This window comes from Mesoplodon densirostris, chromosome 10 (genome assembly GCF_025265405.1).
Source record: "Mesoplodon densirostris isolate mMesDen1 chromosome 10, mMesDen1 primary haplotype, whole genome shotgun sequence".
Taxonomy (NCBI): Eukaryota; Metazoa; Chordata; class Mammalia; order Artiodactyla; family Ziphiidae; genus Mesoplodon; species Mesoplodon densirostris.
In genome coordinates, this window is record NC_082670.1 from 39,005,085 (window position 1) to 39,020,382 (window position 15,298).

The window sequence follows — 15,298 nt, forward strand, 5'->3', positions numbered from 1 at the left end:
TCACCTCTTAAGCGGCAGAGCTTAGAGCCTGGGCTCAGGACTGACCCATGCCTGACACAGCTGCCTCCCTCCTAGTTCTAGACCCTTGAATACATCTGCCTGTTTCCAACCTCTAGGTCTCTATCTTGCTATTCCCTTTCCAGGTATAGCCCATCCCACTTTATTTTTTTTCCTTTTCTTCTTTTTTTTTTTTTTTGGCTGCAGAACTCCTCTCACTTTTTTTTTTTTTTTTTTTTTTGCGGTACGCGGGCCTCTCACTGTTGTGGCCTCTCCTGTTGCGGAGCACAGGCTCCGGACGCGCAGTCTCAGCAGCCATGGCTCACGGGCCCAGCCGCTCCGCGGCATGTGGGATCCTCCCAGACCGGGGCACGAACCCGTGTCCCCTGCATCGGCAGGCGGACTCTCAACCACTGCGCCACCAGGGAAGCCCTCCCCTCACCTTTTTGAGTTTCAAGTTTTAGATCAGGTTTCAGAAAGCCTCTAGGACCCCCAATAGGGCTCCTCTTCTGGGCTTCCTCTGCACTTAGCCAAACCTCTCCCATGATATTAATCACATCAACACTACATCCCTTGTCTCTAAACTCTTAAAAAAGCATGGTCCTGGGAATTCCCTGGTGGTCCAGTGGTTAAGCCTCCACGGTCTCACTGCTGAGGGCCCGGGCTTGATCCCTGGTTGGGGAACTGAGATCCCACGAGCTGCAAGGTGAGCCAGAAAAAAAAAAAAAGTTCCTTATCAGTAAAAAGATATTTAGGTGGACACCCAGAATATAGGCATGTTTCTTTATAAAGTATATACACATGCATCTATCAATCCATATACATTAAATATTAGTAAATCCTAGTTTTTATTTTTTTAATGAAAAAGAAAGATAAATACAGGATCTGATGTCATATTTTCTTCCCATGCCCCATTTACCACCAACAAATTATCAATACAAATCAGCATCTCTAAGCCAAAGCTCAGGGCGCGGGAGGACCTGGTACAGTGATGCCATCCTTCAGGCCGCTGAGGATCTGAGTTTTCAGCCTCTTCCCTCAGTGGGCCAGGCAGGGGGGTGGGTTCGGGGCAAGAGCACCTCCCACGGTGCTGCCACCCTCTTGAGCCAGCAGGAGGTGGGGGTGAAGCTGAGCCCGGATTAGCTGGGGCCAGCGGGGAAGCTTCTAGGGCTGCAGGGTGGCCAGAGCAGGGACTGTGGATAGGCGCAGGCACCATGCCACTGCAGGACGACACCCTCCGAGAGGTGTGGACCTCAGACAGGTCTGGAAAGCCCTCACCTCATCCTACCTGAACCCTGGTGGGGGGGGGCCAGATGGAGGGTTTGGGGAGGGGCAGGAAAAGGGGAGGGAGACAGACCGATTCCTTTACTACCCTCAGCGGACATGAGGAGGAAGGCCAGAGCCCGGAGGTCCAGCAGCGCACCAAGCAGGTATGTCACCCCTGCTTGGAGAAGAGACAGAAAGAGCCCCCCACACAGCGTAGGGGGTCTGAGAGTGGGGAGGGTCCCCCTCAGCAGCCTCTGGGGCTTGTTGCTTCCCTGGAAGTTTTTGTTTTGTTTTGTTTTTGCACGAAGGGGCTGTTTGGGAGTATGGGGTGTCCAAGGGAGGAACTTGGGCTTTGGGGCATTGGAGGTGGCCGTGGTACACGGGAGGGGGTCATCCTTCCTCACCCCAGGAAGGGGCGCAGTTCCCCTCCCGATAATCTGCGGTTATTTCTGGCGGCTCAAGGGATTAGAGAGTGATAGACAGCCCTCAGAGCCCCCCTTTCCTTCCCCTCCCTCCTCTTGACCCCCACTCTGCAGCGACAGAAGCTGAGGAAGAAGAAAACAGAAGCCCCAGAGTCCCCCTGCCCCACGGGATCCAAGCCCCGGAGACCTGGAGGCGTGCGGAAGGCTGGGCCCCGGGGCGCCCCCCAGGGTGAGGGTCGCGGGAGGGAAGGACCGCAGGCGAGGGTGTCCTCGAGTCTGGGAACCCTCCCTGGGAGCAGGGGCGTGGGAGGGGGGGTAACTGGACGGGGAAGCGGCGGAGCGGGCTTGGGGTTGAGCTGGGGGGTAGGAGGAGTGTAGGGATGATGAAAGCTGGGAGAGGGGTGTCCAAGGTGGAAACAGAGCCCAAGGGAGACCCCAGGGTGAGGAGCCTGAGGGGGAGTGGGCGCCGTTGGAGGTCCCGCCTGACCCGCGCATCTCGGCTCAGCGGGACGGAGGAGGAGCCCGCGGGAGGAGCCCTCGCGGGAGCCCGCCGAGGCCCGGGAGCTGCAGACTGTCTACGCCAAGTTCCTCAGGGACCCCGAGGCCAAGAAGCGCGACCCCCGGGAGACCTTCCTGGTAGCCCGCGCCCCAGACGCGGAGGACGGTGAGAGAGCGCCAGAAGGAAGGGGGCGTCTGGAGAGGAGGAGGGAAGGGGCTGGACAGGAACAGCAGATGGAGAGAGGCAGACAACTCGGAAAAACCGCGTCCACATCCCTGGCTTCGTCTTTGAGCCAGGAAAACCTTTATTCTTGTGTCCTTGTCCCATCGTCGGGAGGGGGAAACCGAGGCACGTTGAGGTTAAGAGTTTTGCCTTAAACTGCAGCTTCCCTGGTGGTCCGGTGGGTAAGACTCCACCCTCCCAATGCAGGGGGCCCAGGTTCCATCCCTGGTCGAGGAAATAGATCCCACATGCATGCCGCAACTAAAGACCCCCGCATGCCACAAGGAAGATCCTGCGTGCTGCAACTAAGACCCGGCACAGCCCCCAAATTTTTTTAATAAATAAATATTTTTAAAAATTAAAAAACAAAAAAAACCCTGCAGCTAAGGGCCGGAGGTAGCTCAGACGGGTCTGGCTAGAAGTTTGAAACAGCAACAGACCAGGACAGGGAGAAGCAGAGTGGGAGAAGCAGTGCAGGTGTCTTTTAGAAGGGGCAGAGAAGGGAAAACTGAAAGACCCCAGGAGAGTGTGTGAAGAGCTGAGGGTCCCAGAGAGAGAGAGGAAGGACCTGCAGAGAAGGGCGTTTTCCCAGAACAGGATTGCCAAGCCCCCAGCATCCCCCCAACTCCAGCTCTCTCTCCTGACTTGTAGACCTTGGAAGACCCTGGGGTCACCCCCTTTGAGGAAGGTGCCGAAACTCCTTTCTTCCTCCTGTTTCTGTTCCAGAAGGGGAGCCTCCTACCCCCAGCTCCTTCACCACCTCCCAGCAATCTGGAAGGACTGGGCTCCCCACATAATGGGGCCCACCCCAGCCCCCGTTATGAGCAGTTTTTACCTGCAGGGGAGGAGGAGGAGGAGGAGGAGGAGGAGGAAGAGGACAAGGAGGAGAAGGAAAAGAAAGAGAAAATCCGTCTGCCTCCCAAGAAGCCCCCCAAAGAGAAGGCTTCTGCAGACATCAAGGAGAGGAAGGCCAAGGCTCAGGGTCCGAAGGGTGGGTGTTGAGGGTCCAGAGGGGGCAAAGACACACAAAACTAGCCCTACCCCTGAGGGGCCTGGTGTCTCATGGATACGCAGGAGTTGAGACATCAAAAAGCTCCCGGGTGCCTGGACCCAAGAGTTTTTCCCTTTGGTGGCTTCTTCCCTCCGATGGTCCTTAAATCAATATGTGCTCCCTCCACCATCCCCCCAGCCCCCCACCCAGGGTGCTCTGTAAGCCAGGGAGGGCAGAGGATTTTAGTTTTCTTTGTGATCTTTTTTAACTCTAGATGTATTATTTTTATGATTTTTACAAAAGTATCAAAGCGATTATAGTAAAAAATCAATCAGTGAATAAATGCTGTGATAGCTCCCTGGCTGGGGCACCTTGCCCCATGGGTACTGGGGTCTGGTCTACGTGTGGACATGTAGCTAAGACCTTGGGCCTCTCGGAGGGGCGGGGAGGACTGTCTGTAGCACTGACCACAGGAGGTTTACTGGAGGAGATGGGGTGGGAGCTGGGATTCAGAGGCTCAGCTAGGAGGCCTGGCATTCATCCATTCATTCATTCATTAACTACTTATTAAACTCCTGGTGTTCATCCAGTCCTTTTTGGACTCAGGGTTAAAAACAAGACAAGCAGAAGGTGCTGTGGGCCTCCCTGGGGACTGAAGGAACAATGAGTGGGTTGGAAGGTGGCTCTTCTTTGTCTAACTCCCACCCTCCATTTCCAGAGGACCTTGGAAGCCCTGTCCCCACACTGAAACCTCTGCGGATTAAGAAGAAGGAGGCATCAGCAGGGGAAGGGACCAAGATAAGAAAGATGAAGAAGAAAGGTGAGCCTGGTCTGCGGAGGAACAAGGGACTCTGGGTGAGGCGGGGGGTGTGACCTCTTCACATCCACACACACAGGGTCCGGGGAGGCCGACAAGGACAGCTCAGTGAGCCCGACCAGAGTGAGGAAGAAGACACCGGCAGCCATGTTTCTGGTTGGGGGCGATGACCCTGGGGAAAAAGCTCTGAAGAAGAAAGGTGGGTGGCAGTGGCCTCTGGTGTCAGGACATCCAGAGGCAGTCATGGGTGTGGAAGGAGGGATGCAGCATAAGGTGAGGAGTAGGGGTTCTAAAGTCAAAGACTTGGTATATGTATGGATTATTCGCTTTGCTGTATAGCAGAAACTGACACAGCAGTGTAAAGCAACTATACTCCAATAAAAAAAGATAATAAAGTCAGAAGACTGGGGGCATCTTGACCCCCACTTTAATAGCTGTGTGGCCTCAGGCAGTGTCTTAGCTTTTTTGAGGCTATTACTTCCTTTTCTTTTCTTTTTTTAATTTAGTTATTTTATTTATGTATTATTTTTGGCTGCATTGGGTCTTCGTTGCTGCGCGCAGGCTTTCTCTAGTTGCGGCGAGCGGGGGCTGCTCTTCGTTGCGGTGCGCAGGCTTCTCATTGCTGTGGCTTCTCTTGTTGCGGAGCACGGGCTCTAGGCGCGCAGGCTTCAGTAGTTGTGGCTCACGGGCTCTAGAGCGCAGGCTCAGTAGTTGTGGTGCACGGGCTTGGCTGTTCCGCGGCATGTGGGATCTTCCCAGACCAGGGCTCGAACCCGTGTCCCCTACATTGGCAGGCGGATTCTTAACCACTGCGCCACCAGGGAAGCCCTATTACTTTCTGATAATAGTGAAAGGGGGTTGGTCTCTTGTGGTTGTGGGAGGGGTCCAAGTGAGGCGTGGGTGTTGGACGTACCTTGCAAAACAGGATGGGTTCTGCCAGGGTAAGGGGTTAACAGACTTGCTCCCCTACAATGCTCAGGCACTCCCAAAGGCTCAGAAGAGGAGAAGGAGGAGGAGGAGGAAGAGGTGGCAGCTGCGGTGACCAAGAACAGCAATCAGAAGGGCAAAGCGAAAGGAAAAGGCAAAAAGGTTGGAGCCCAGACGGGAGAGGGTGAGGTCCCTCCAGGGAGCAGTGGCAGGGGTCTGGGCTTGGGGGACCTGAGTGTGGGACCTTGTGGGCTGGGACCATGGAGTCACTTGGGGTTAGAATCTTAGCTGCCTCTCTGGTGACGGGATATGAGGACAAAGGGAACCAGGTTTGTGAGAAGAGAAGAGGCAGTTGTGGGGTCACCAGGCTGGGACTGGCCACCCGGGGGCCTTATGTCACCCGCTCTGAGCCCTCCCCGCTGCAGCCTAACTATCAGACACAGCTGGAGATGCTCTATGGCCCCCACATGAGAGTCACACATTTTCTGTACCAGGGAGGTGGAGCACAGGCAGACAGACACATGCATGCACATCCCTGGGCACACTGACTGACTGACAGCCAGCTGTAGTTGAGCTATTACTTTTTATTATTATTATTTTTTTTTTGCGGTATGCGGGCCTCTCACTGTTGTGGCCTCTCCTGTTGCGGAGCACAGGCTCCGGACATGCAGGCTCAGCAGCCATGGCTCACAGGCCTAGCCGCTCTGCGGCATGTGGGATCTTCCCGGACCAGGGCACAAATCCGTGTCCCCTGCATCGGCAGGCGGACTCTCAACCACTGAGCCACCAGGGAAGCCCTATTACTTTTTTAAATTGGGGTATAGTTGCTTTACAATGTTGTGTTAGTTTCTGCTATATAGCAAAGTGAATCAGCTATATGCATAATATATCCCTTCTTTTTTGGATTTCCTTCCCATTTAGGTCACCACAGAGCATTATGTAGAGTTCCCTGTGCTATACAGCAGGTTTTCATTAGTTATCTATTTTATACATATTAGTGTATATATGTCAATCCCAATCTCCCAATTTTTACCACCTCCCCACCCATCCACCCCGTACTTGAGTTATTAAAATAGTTCCACTCTGCTGCTCTGAGATACTGCTCAGAGTGCTTTGTGCTCTCCCACCCAGGCCCTCCCAACCTTCCAGCATCCAAACTATCCAGCAACCAAAGGGTTAACACTGGCCATCAGAGGCCTCCAGGACCTCTTCCAGTCCTACCAGTGTCCACTTTGACAGTACAGTCTCCATGGGCAGAACACGTTGTTAAATATTTCCAATACAGCCCCCACTCACAAACAGGACTCAGGTACCAACATGCACAGGCAGGAGTAAGCGGGAGAGAGAGGTCGAACTGGAGAGAGAAGTGATGAAAGTCTTCGAGAAACAGGTTTCCATGAGTGGAGAGATCATCCTGAGGGCAGGGCCTGGGGGTATCTTAGTTTGTGGGTTTATTCCTTTGTACAGGAGTGGTCAGGTCTTGGGGGACTGATTCACATTAGCCAAGATCACCAGAAACTGATATATAACTGAAAGGCCAGTTTATTGTCTTCCAGAAAGAATATAACTGCAGTACAGCCTTTAATATAGTAGGCCCTTGAAATTCACCTCTGTAAAAATGTTTGAATGAGTCTGGCTTTCCCCACACCACATTCCAAACATAGTCTTGGATTTCCCAAGTTTCTTTTAGAGCAGCCTAGAGCAGAGAAGAGATGCCACTTACCTGGAGGCTAAGGGCCCGCTCCCTAACACCAGCCTCACTTCACACACAGTGCAAACCTGCCCTCAGCAAAAATGGGCAACCTCAGCACATCAGGCCTTCTTAGTGGCTCCCAGACAGCATTTACACCTGAAATGCACACACACAGGTGGCAGTCCCTTGTCTCCCCAGCTGGGAAACTTGGGGTTAGAGTCTTGGTTCCCCCTCTTGTGAGGGACAGAACATGACAGCAAAGGGCACTAGGTTTGTAAGAACAGAAGGGGCAATGGTAGGGTGGTCACTAGGCCACTCTAGGGCCTAATGCAACCACATAGTTATTAAAAGTTTTTCAAAGAGCAAAATGAGCTTATTTATTCATTCATTGTATTGACTACGTATTGCTATATAACAACCACCCCAAAACTTAAAACGACAATTTATTTTCTTAATTTCTGTGAGTCAGAAATCTAGGAGTGGCTCAGCAGGGGTAGTTTTGACTCAGGGTCTCCTGTGAAGTTGCAGTAGAGATGTCAGCTGGGGCTGTGGTCGTTCTGAAAGCTTGACTGGAAATGGAGGATCCATTTCTAAAATGGTTCACTGTCATGATTGTTGGCTGGAGGTCTCTCCAGAGGCTGCTTGACTGTCCTTAAGACATGGCAGCCAGCTTGCCCCAGAGCCCAAGAGTGGCCCAAGAGATACAGCAAGGCAGAAGCTGTAATATCTTTTATGACCTAGCCTTAGAAGTGACCGCCCATCACTTCTGCCATATCCTACTGGTCACAAAGACCAATGCTGACACAGTGTGGGAAGGGTCTACACATGGGCGTAAATACCAGGAGGCAGGGAGCATCGGGGGCCATGTTGGAGGTTGGCTGCTACATTCATTGAGTATTTACCGCCTGCTATAATTATAGTGGTAGCTGACACTTCTATAACACCATGTGCTTAGAACACAGCAATCCACACCTTCAGCCTCACCTCAGTTCACCCCCTGAGAGCATCCATATGATGGAAGGTCTTTCTAAAGGCTCTGGGTTTAACAGCATTCAAAGCCCAGCTTCACCTCTTACTATGTGAACTTGGACCAGTTATTTAAGCTCTCTGAGCCTCAGCTTCTTCACCTGTATAATGGAACAACTACCTCAGTAGCTACTGATAAGAGGAATGAGTTAATATTTGGAAAGTGCTTAGAATAATTCCTGGCACATTGGTAGACTTTCTATGAGTGTCTGTTAAATATATAAACTAAGGTCTGTCCCAGGTATCCACCCCAACCCTACATACTTCTCCGATGAAAAAACTGAGTCACAGTGTGGTTAAAACTTAACAACCATGACAGACAGTTAGTGGTGGAACCAGGATTTGAACCCAGGCTGTCTGGCTCCAGAGCCTGGGCTCTTAACCACAAGCTAAACAAAATAGTAAAAAAGCACAAAGCTCCCCAGAGCCTCCTAACACGGCCTGGTGAGCTGCTGGGGAAGGGGCCGGCTGCACTCTAACAGCCTCTGTTCTCTCCCCAAACAGAAAACGGTGAGTTGTCCTGCCTGCCCTGCCTGCATCCCGGCACTGGGGACCTGCTGAGGGCCGGGAAGCTAGTGCTCTGGGGCTGATGCACCTTCTGCCCCCACCCAGAAGGAGGAGAGGGCCCCATCCCCACCCGTGGAAGTGGACGAACCCCAGGAGTTCGTGCTTCGGCCTGCCCCCCAGGGCCAGACGGTCCGCTGCCGGCTGACCCGGGACAAGAAGGGCATGGACCGGGGCCTGTATCCCTCCTACTTCCTGCACCTGGACACAGAGAAGAAGGTGGGTCGGAGAGAGGTGGCAGCCAGTGGGACGGAGAGTGGAGGGGCCAGGACCCAGACTGAGGGAGAGTCTAGAGCCAAAGTGCGGTGGGGGGAGGGCTGCGGGGCAAATGGGCCTTCTCTTTCCCCGGGTGCACCTCCTTCCTCCAGCGCATCTCTGTGACCCCTCTCCCCAGGTGTTCCTCCTGGCTGGCAGGAAACGGAAACGGAGCAAGACAGCCAATTACCTCATCTCCAGTGACCCCACCAATCTGTCCCGAGGAGGGGAGAATTTCATCGGGAAGCTGAGGTGGGGCTGGGAATCTCAGTGGCCAGTCACCTCTGTGCCTGGCAGAGTGCCCACCACATCGGACACTCTGGAATTGCCCCCTGGCCCGGGGCTTCTCACACTTTGACAGGCATAGATCACTTGGGGGTCTTGTTAAAATGATTCAGTGGGGGGAGTTCCCTGGTGGCTTAGTAGTTAGGATTCTGGGCTTTCACTGCCGTGGCCCAGGTTCAATCCCTGGTCTGTGGAACTGAGATCCTGCAAGCTGCAGGGTGAGCTCCCTGCGCCCCCCCTACCCCAAAAAAAAAAAAAAGGTTCAGTGGGTCTGGGCAAGGAGTGAGGTTCTGCATTTCTAAGAAGCACCCAGGTGATGCCCACACTGCTGGTCCAGAGACCTCACTTGGAGTAGGACATAAGGTCCATGGGACAGGGATTATGCCTGTCTTGTTCAGGGTTGAATTCCTAGCACGTGGCACATAGTAACTATTCAATAAATATTTACCAACTGAACGAACAAATAAATATTCAGCACCTACGCTGTGCTATGTCTCTCCATATAGCTCATGTAATCCTCACCACAAATCTGAGAGGTGAAGGGAAAGTGAACCCCCGAGTCAGGCCTTATTTCTTTAATTTATTTATTTAACAAACACTTATGTAAGGCCTACCTATGTGTTAGGTGTATTTCTAAGTACCTTCCAAATATGAATCCATTCAATCCTCTTATCAACCAAATGGGGTAAATACTGTTATCATGCCCATTTTACAGATGGGGAAGTTGAGACTAAGAGTTTAAGTAACTTGCCTGGGGTCATACAGCTAGTAAGAGATGGAGCTGAGATTTGAAAGCTGCCCAGTCTCCTTCTAGATCCAGCTGTTAAAAAGACTTCATGGTAGGGCTTACCTGGTGGCGCAGTGGTTGAGAGTCCGCCTGCCGATGCAGGGGATACGGGTTCGTGCCCCGGTCCGGGAAGATCCCACATGCCGCGGAGCGGCTGGGCCCGTGAGCCATGGCCGCTGAGCCTGCGTGTCCGAAGCCTGTGCTCCGCAACGGGAGAGACCACAACAGTGAGAGGCCCGCGTACCGCAAAAAAAAAAAAAAAGAGATACTTCATGGCGGAAGCCAGGGGCAGGGGACCTGAATTACTCCGGTCCTAATACACACCCGTGCTTGAGGTAGGAAGCTCTCAAAGCTTGGCTGTGACGAAGGGTCTGGGAGGAGGGGTGTGGACCCTCCTCAGCCCCGCCCCCAGCTCCACCCTGCTTGCAGGTCCAACCTCCTGGGGAACCGCTTTACCGTCTTTGACAATGGGCAGAACCCGCACCGCGGAGGCAGCACGGATGTGGGGAGCCTTCGGCAGGAGCTGGCGGCTGTGATCTATGTGAGAGTCCCACCTGTCCCCCGCGGCAGGCAGGCCCCTCCTCTCGCCGGGGCCGGCCTAACGCGCATCTCCCTCCCAGGAAACCAACGTGCTGGGCTTCCGAGGTCCCCGGCGCATGACGGTCATCATTCCCGGCATGAATTCGGACAAGGAGAGGGTCCCCATTCGGCCCCGCAATGTGAGCCCCGCACCTCCCTGAAGCCCTTCCCAGAGGGTCCTGCTCCGTACTGACCTGCTTGTAACCCACTCTTAGGAAGCTGGGGGGCGGGGGCGGGGGCTCGGCCTGCCCAGTACCCAAACCCCTGAGCACACCCATCACCCTGTCACAAATCACCCTGTCACCCCATCACCCTGTCACAAATTCATTCTGGCAACTTGTGAATGAATGAATGAATTCAATTCGGGGGTTTTTCACTGAATTCACCAAAACAAGCACAATAGGGATTGTTTTGTTTTGCTTTGTTTTTTTTCAGTTTACATCAAATCACTCATTCATATATTCATTCAACACACATACATTGAGTGCCAAGTATTAGTCTAGGCAACTGGAGACATCAGTGGACAAAACAAAGATCTGCACTCATGAAGCGGGCATTCTAGTGGAGGGAGGCAGACAGTAGACAATAATTGTGATAAATAAGTAAATTGTGTAGTATGTTAGAAGGCGATAAGTACTGTGGGGAAAGAAGAAAAAGTCGAACAAGGGAAAGGAGATGAGGTGTGTGTGTGTGTGTGTGTGTGTGTGTGTGTGTGTGTGTGTGTGTGTGTGTGTGTGTGTGTAGGTTTCAATTTAAATACAGTGGTCAGAGTGAGCCTCACTGAGAAGATGAAATTTGAAGGAGGTGAGGAGCAAGCCTGCAAATAGCTGGGGAAAGAACACTCAGGCAGGGGAAGAGACAGTGCAAAGGCCCTGAGGCAGGAGTGCCTGGTGGGTTGGAGGAGCAGGTCAGAGAGGTGACAGTGAGGGGCAGATGAGTCTGTATAACTGGTTTTTACTCAGAGAAACAGGAAGCTATAGCAGGGTTTTGAGGAAAGGAGTGATATGATTGACATATTTTAAAAAGCAAGGGTTGTTTGTTTTGTGTGTGTGTGTGTGAAGGGTAGGGTAAGATGGAGAAATGGCTTGGAGAGAGGTGGCCTCCTTCAGTGTGTCAGGCCCACGCTCTGCTCCTTAGCACTGCAAGTTGGGTGAGCCCAGGATTTCAGAGACCGATGACTGGCATGGACACTCACAGTGATGTCACTTTACTCATTTGCAATGAAAAAGAATACTCCCATCAGCTGATCACACATCCCTCCCTGCTGGAAAGACACTGTAATCAGAGGCCTGGCCAACCCATGGGGCACGAGCCCTGGGAGGCTCCGGTCTTTTAAGAGCTTGTGGGTTCCACAGTTGCTCCTTCCGTCCTGGAATAAACACATAAATCCTCCAGAGGCAGTGCCTCCCATGTGTGTTTGGGCTTGGTAAGAACTACCCAGTGCTGCTTTGTGTATCTCTTCATCATCTTACAGTTCATTCATTCCACAATCATTTATTAAAGCCAGGCACTGAAGATCCAAAATCAACACAAGAGTTACCATCAAAACAATATCTGATATTTATTGAGAATTTACTCTGTGCCAGGAACTGATCTAAATAACACTTCATGCACTATTAATCATTTAATCTTCACAAAACCCTGTTGTGAGGGAAACTGAGACACAGAGCCATTAGTCAAATACTGTGCATGCTGTTAGGGTATCTAATTCTGTCCATAACAGTGCAGTGGGAGAAATGGTAAGAGCAAGGTGTTATGGAAGCTCAGAGCTGACATCTAAATCAGACATGGGGTCAGGAAGGCTTCTTGGAGGACACGATCTTGAGTGGACTCATTCTAAGTCATCAACATGAACAGGTGACAAAGAAACTAAGGAAAGAAATATCTCAAAAGCACCATCATACAGACACTGCTCCTTCCTTCCAGAAACTCTTCCAGGACATTTTATTTTAACTACTCTTTACCTATACATCTCTCCAAGCTCAACTGTGAGCTCCTTGTAAGTCCTAGAATAGCTGGTTCATCCTTGTAATAGGTGCCAGTATATATGGCCGTTCCTAAGACCCCCTTGGGCACCGATGGCGTCGAGCACCTCCTGTGTGCCAGATGCTACTTTCCACTTTCCAACTCTCCACTTTGGCATCCCACAGCAAAGCCCATGCTCACAGATACACAACCTGCCCGTAAGGACGCCACAGAGACCACGCATGCGCTCAAGGATACCCTGCATGGACGTTGACACCCAGGCTGCACACAGACAAGGGCATGCACACGTCCCCAGCCACCCCTTCATCACCAGTCCTGAGATATCTCAGCCACCCCTAACTGTCCTCTCCCTAATACTGCCCCACCCGTGGCACCCCAGGCCAGCGACGGGCTGCTGGTGCGCTGGCAGAACAAGACACTGGAGAGCCTCATCGAGCTACACAACAAGCCCCCCGTCTGGAATGATGACAGTGGCTCCTACACCCTCAACTTCCAAGGCCGAGTCACCCAGGCCTCGGTCAAGAACTTCCAGATTGTCCACGCCGATGACCGTGAGTATCTGAGGACCCAAGCCAGGCTGTTCCCCACCACCTCCATGACCTCAACCCTTACTCAAGTCTTTCCCCCACCCTCCCATCTCTCTCTCTCCCTTTCCCTCTCTCTCTATATAACACACACACACACACACACACACACGCACACACACACATATACTGGAGTGGAGCTGTCTTTTATCTCTGGAGCCAGAACATTCAGGAAGGTCACTCTCTCCTGCGGGGGCATTGACATTGTGCTCCCAGGAGCCTTATATATTCCAAGCAGTTGTCCTGGGGCTCACTGTTCCAGGCCGTCTTTCTAGCACTGACTAGAGCCTGGGGTAGATACTGGGGTATTCTGGGTAAGACTGTGTTGAAGGGACAGTTACGCTGCTGGAGCTTAAAAAACACTGATAGGGAGTTCCCTGGCGGTCCAGTGGTTGGGACTCAGCACTTCCACTGCCGTGGCCCTGAGTTCAATCCCTGGTCAGGGAATTAAGACCCCGCAAGCTGATACTGCAAGCCACGTGACGCGTCCAAATAATAATAATAATAAATAAAAATTTTAGGGCTTCCCTGGTGGTGCAGTGGTTGAGAGTCCGCCTGCCGATGCAGGGGACACAGGTTCGTGCCCTGGTCCGGGAAGAACCCACATGCCGCGGAGCGGCTGGGCCCGTGAGCCATGGCCGCTGAGCCTGCGTGTCCGAAGCCTGTGCTTCGCAACGGGAGAGGCCACAGCAGTGAGAGGCCCGCGTGCCGCAAAAAAAATATAAATAAATAAATAAAAATTTTAAAATAAAAAAGACTGATAGACCAACCCCCATGTGGCCAAGAAGGATGCTGAGGCTCAGAGAGGGCAGCGCATTATCCAAAGTCTCTCAGCAACTCCAGGCGGTTACCCTGGCCCTCAAAATTTATTTCATAAACACTTACACAGTGCTTTCTATGGACCAGGCACTGTTCTCAGGACTTCACAGATACCGAATCATTAAATCTTTTCAGGAATTCCCTGGCGGTCCAGTGGTTAGGATTCTGTGCTTTCACTGCCAAGGGCACGGGTTCAATCCCTGGTCGGGGAACTAAGATCTCTGCAAGCTGCGCCGCCGAAAAAAAAATTAAATCTTTTCAACAGCCCCGTGAGGAAGGTATTATTATTGTCCCTGTTTGGCAGAGGAGAAAACCGAGGCACAGAGAAGTTAAGTAACTTATACATATAGCTTGTGAGAGGCAGAGGTGGGATTAGAACCCAGGTAGTCTGGCTCCAGTGCCCAACCCCATGAGGATGGTTGCCTTTTAGGAGTAGGAAATATAAATCAAGGATTTCTATCGTTCTCTCTCCAGTGAGGTCAAAGGCCTGCCCTCGAAGAGTTAGGGAAACAAAATGTACCTTGAACACAATTAAGTAAAAATGTCCCCTGTTACAAGCCTTGGGGAGAGGTCCCCACTAGGGTGAAGGGGTTTGGATATGGAAAGTTATCTCCCAGGGACTTTCCAGGTTCCCAGGATTGGTTAACATTGAGTGAGTTCCCTACCCCCACTCCATCCTAGGGATGTGCCCCCTGTGTCACCTGTCCTGAGGCCTTGAAAAACCGCTCTCCAGATCACATTTCTGGTGGAGCCTGGTCGGCCGAGGTTGGGGGTATTTTTAGCAACATCCTGTCCCTATGGATGCTGGGGGAGGTGTTGGGATTGAGGCTGGAAACCTGGGCCAGATATGGGATGGGGGCTGAGGGGGCCACTGGATAAGGAAGGGAACCATGAGGCTGGCGGTCTAAGACAGGACATGGGGTCTGGGGGTGGGAAGAAGAAGGAATGGGGCAAAGACCACAGAGGCGTTGGAAAGGAAGGATTCTAGGCTTAAGGAAGTTTGACCGGTTTCTCTAAGTGCGGGCTGGTCATATGCATAGCCCTGGGCAGCAGAAGGTAAGGCAGGGTCGCCGCCCTCAGGGGCTTACAGTGGCTGGTAAAGCTGCAAGCAAGTGGGGCTTGCTGGGCGAGTTAAGAGGGTGGATGGACGGTGGGGTGGATAACTGAGACGTGGCTAAGGACTGGGGCCCCAATAGAAGAGTGGGGGACTTCCCTCAATGTTGAGGTCACTGTCTGCCAGGAGGGAGAACCCAAGAGGTCTCGGGCCGGCCCCCCCACCCCGTCTCTCTCCATAGCCGACTACATCGTGCTGCAGTTCGGCCGCGTGGCCGAGGACGCCTTCACCCTAGACTACCGGTACCCGCTGTGCGCCCTGCAGGCCTTCGCCATTGCCCTCTCCAGTTTCGACGGGAAGCTGGCCTGCGAGTGACCCTAGTAGTCCTCAGCGCCCCCCAGGGTTGGGGAAAGGATTCACTTTGGAGGCTTGAACGGTCCCTTCACCAGAGTCCCCACTGAAGACTCCTCCCTTGTCGGGGGCTGACCCCGCAGTCTCCGGGTGATCTCCATCCACTGCCCAGCC

General features: G+C 52.6%; 1 protein-coding gene and 1 long non-coding RNA gene across 3 annotated transcripts; one reads left to right on the top strand and one right to left on the bottom strand.

Annotated features, from left to right (window-relative positions):
- Nucleotides 1–434: 434 nt before the first annotated feature.
- LOC132496818 (uncharacterized) lies at nucleotides 435–9,922 on the bottom strand. Its single transcript, XR_009533533.1, has 3 exons — nucleotides 9,815–9,922; nucleotides 6,865–6,990; nucleotides 435–696 (listed from the first exon to the last, which is right to left on the bottom strand). It is a non-coding gene; the product is annotated as an uncharacterized LOC132496818 (long non-coding RNA).
- TULP1 (TUB like protein 1) lies at nucleotides 1,212–15,223 on the top strand. 2 transcript variants are annotated; one of them, XM_060109388.1, is made up of 14 exons: nucleotides 1,212–1,258; nucleotides 1,376–1,427; nucleotides 1,800–1,878; nucleotides 2,191–2,349; nucleotides 3,248–3,397; nucleotides 4,116–4,217; nucleotides 4,294–4,413; nucleotides 5,194–5,309; nucleotides 8,473–8,643; nucleotides 8,819–8,931; nucleotides 10,181–10,292; nucleotides 10,372–10,470; nucleotides 12,696–12,867; nucleotides 15,015–15,223. In XM_060109388.1, the coding sequence occupies exons 1-14, from the start codon at nucleotides 1,212–1,214 to the stop codon at nucleotides 15,146–15,148; spliced, it is 1,626 nt and encodes a 541-aa protein (XP_059965371.1). In that variant the 3' UTR covers nucleotides 15,149–15,223. The 2 variants fall into 2 exon arrangements, with proteins under 2 accessions (XP_059965371.1, XP_059965373.1); XM_060109390.1 differs by lacking the exon at nucleotides 2,191–2,349.
- The last annotated feature ends 75 nt before the right edge of the window (nucleotides 15,224–15,298 follow it).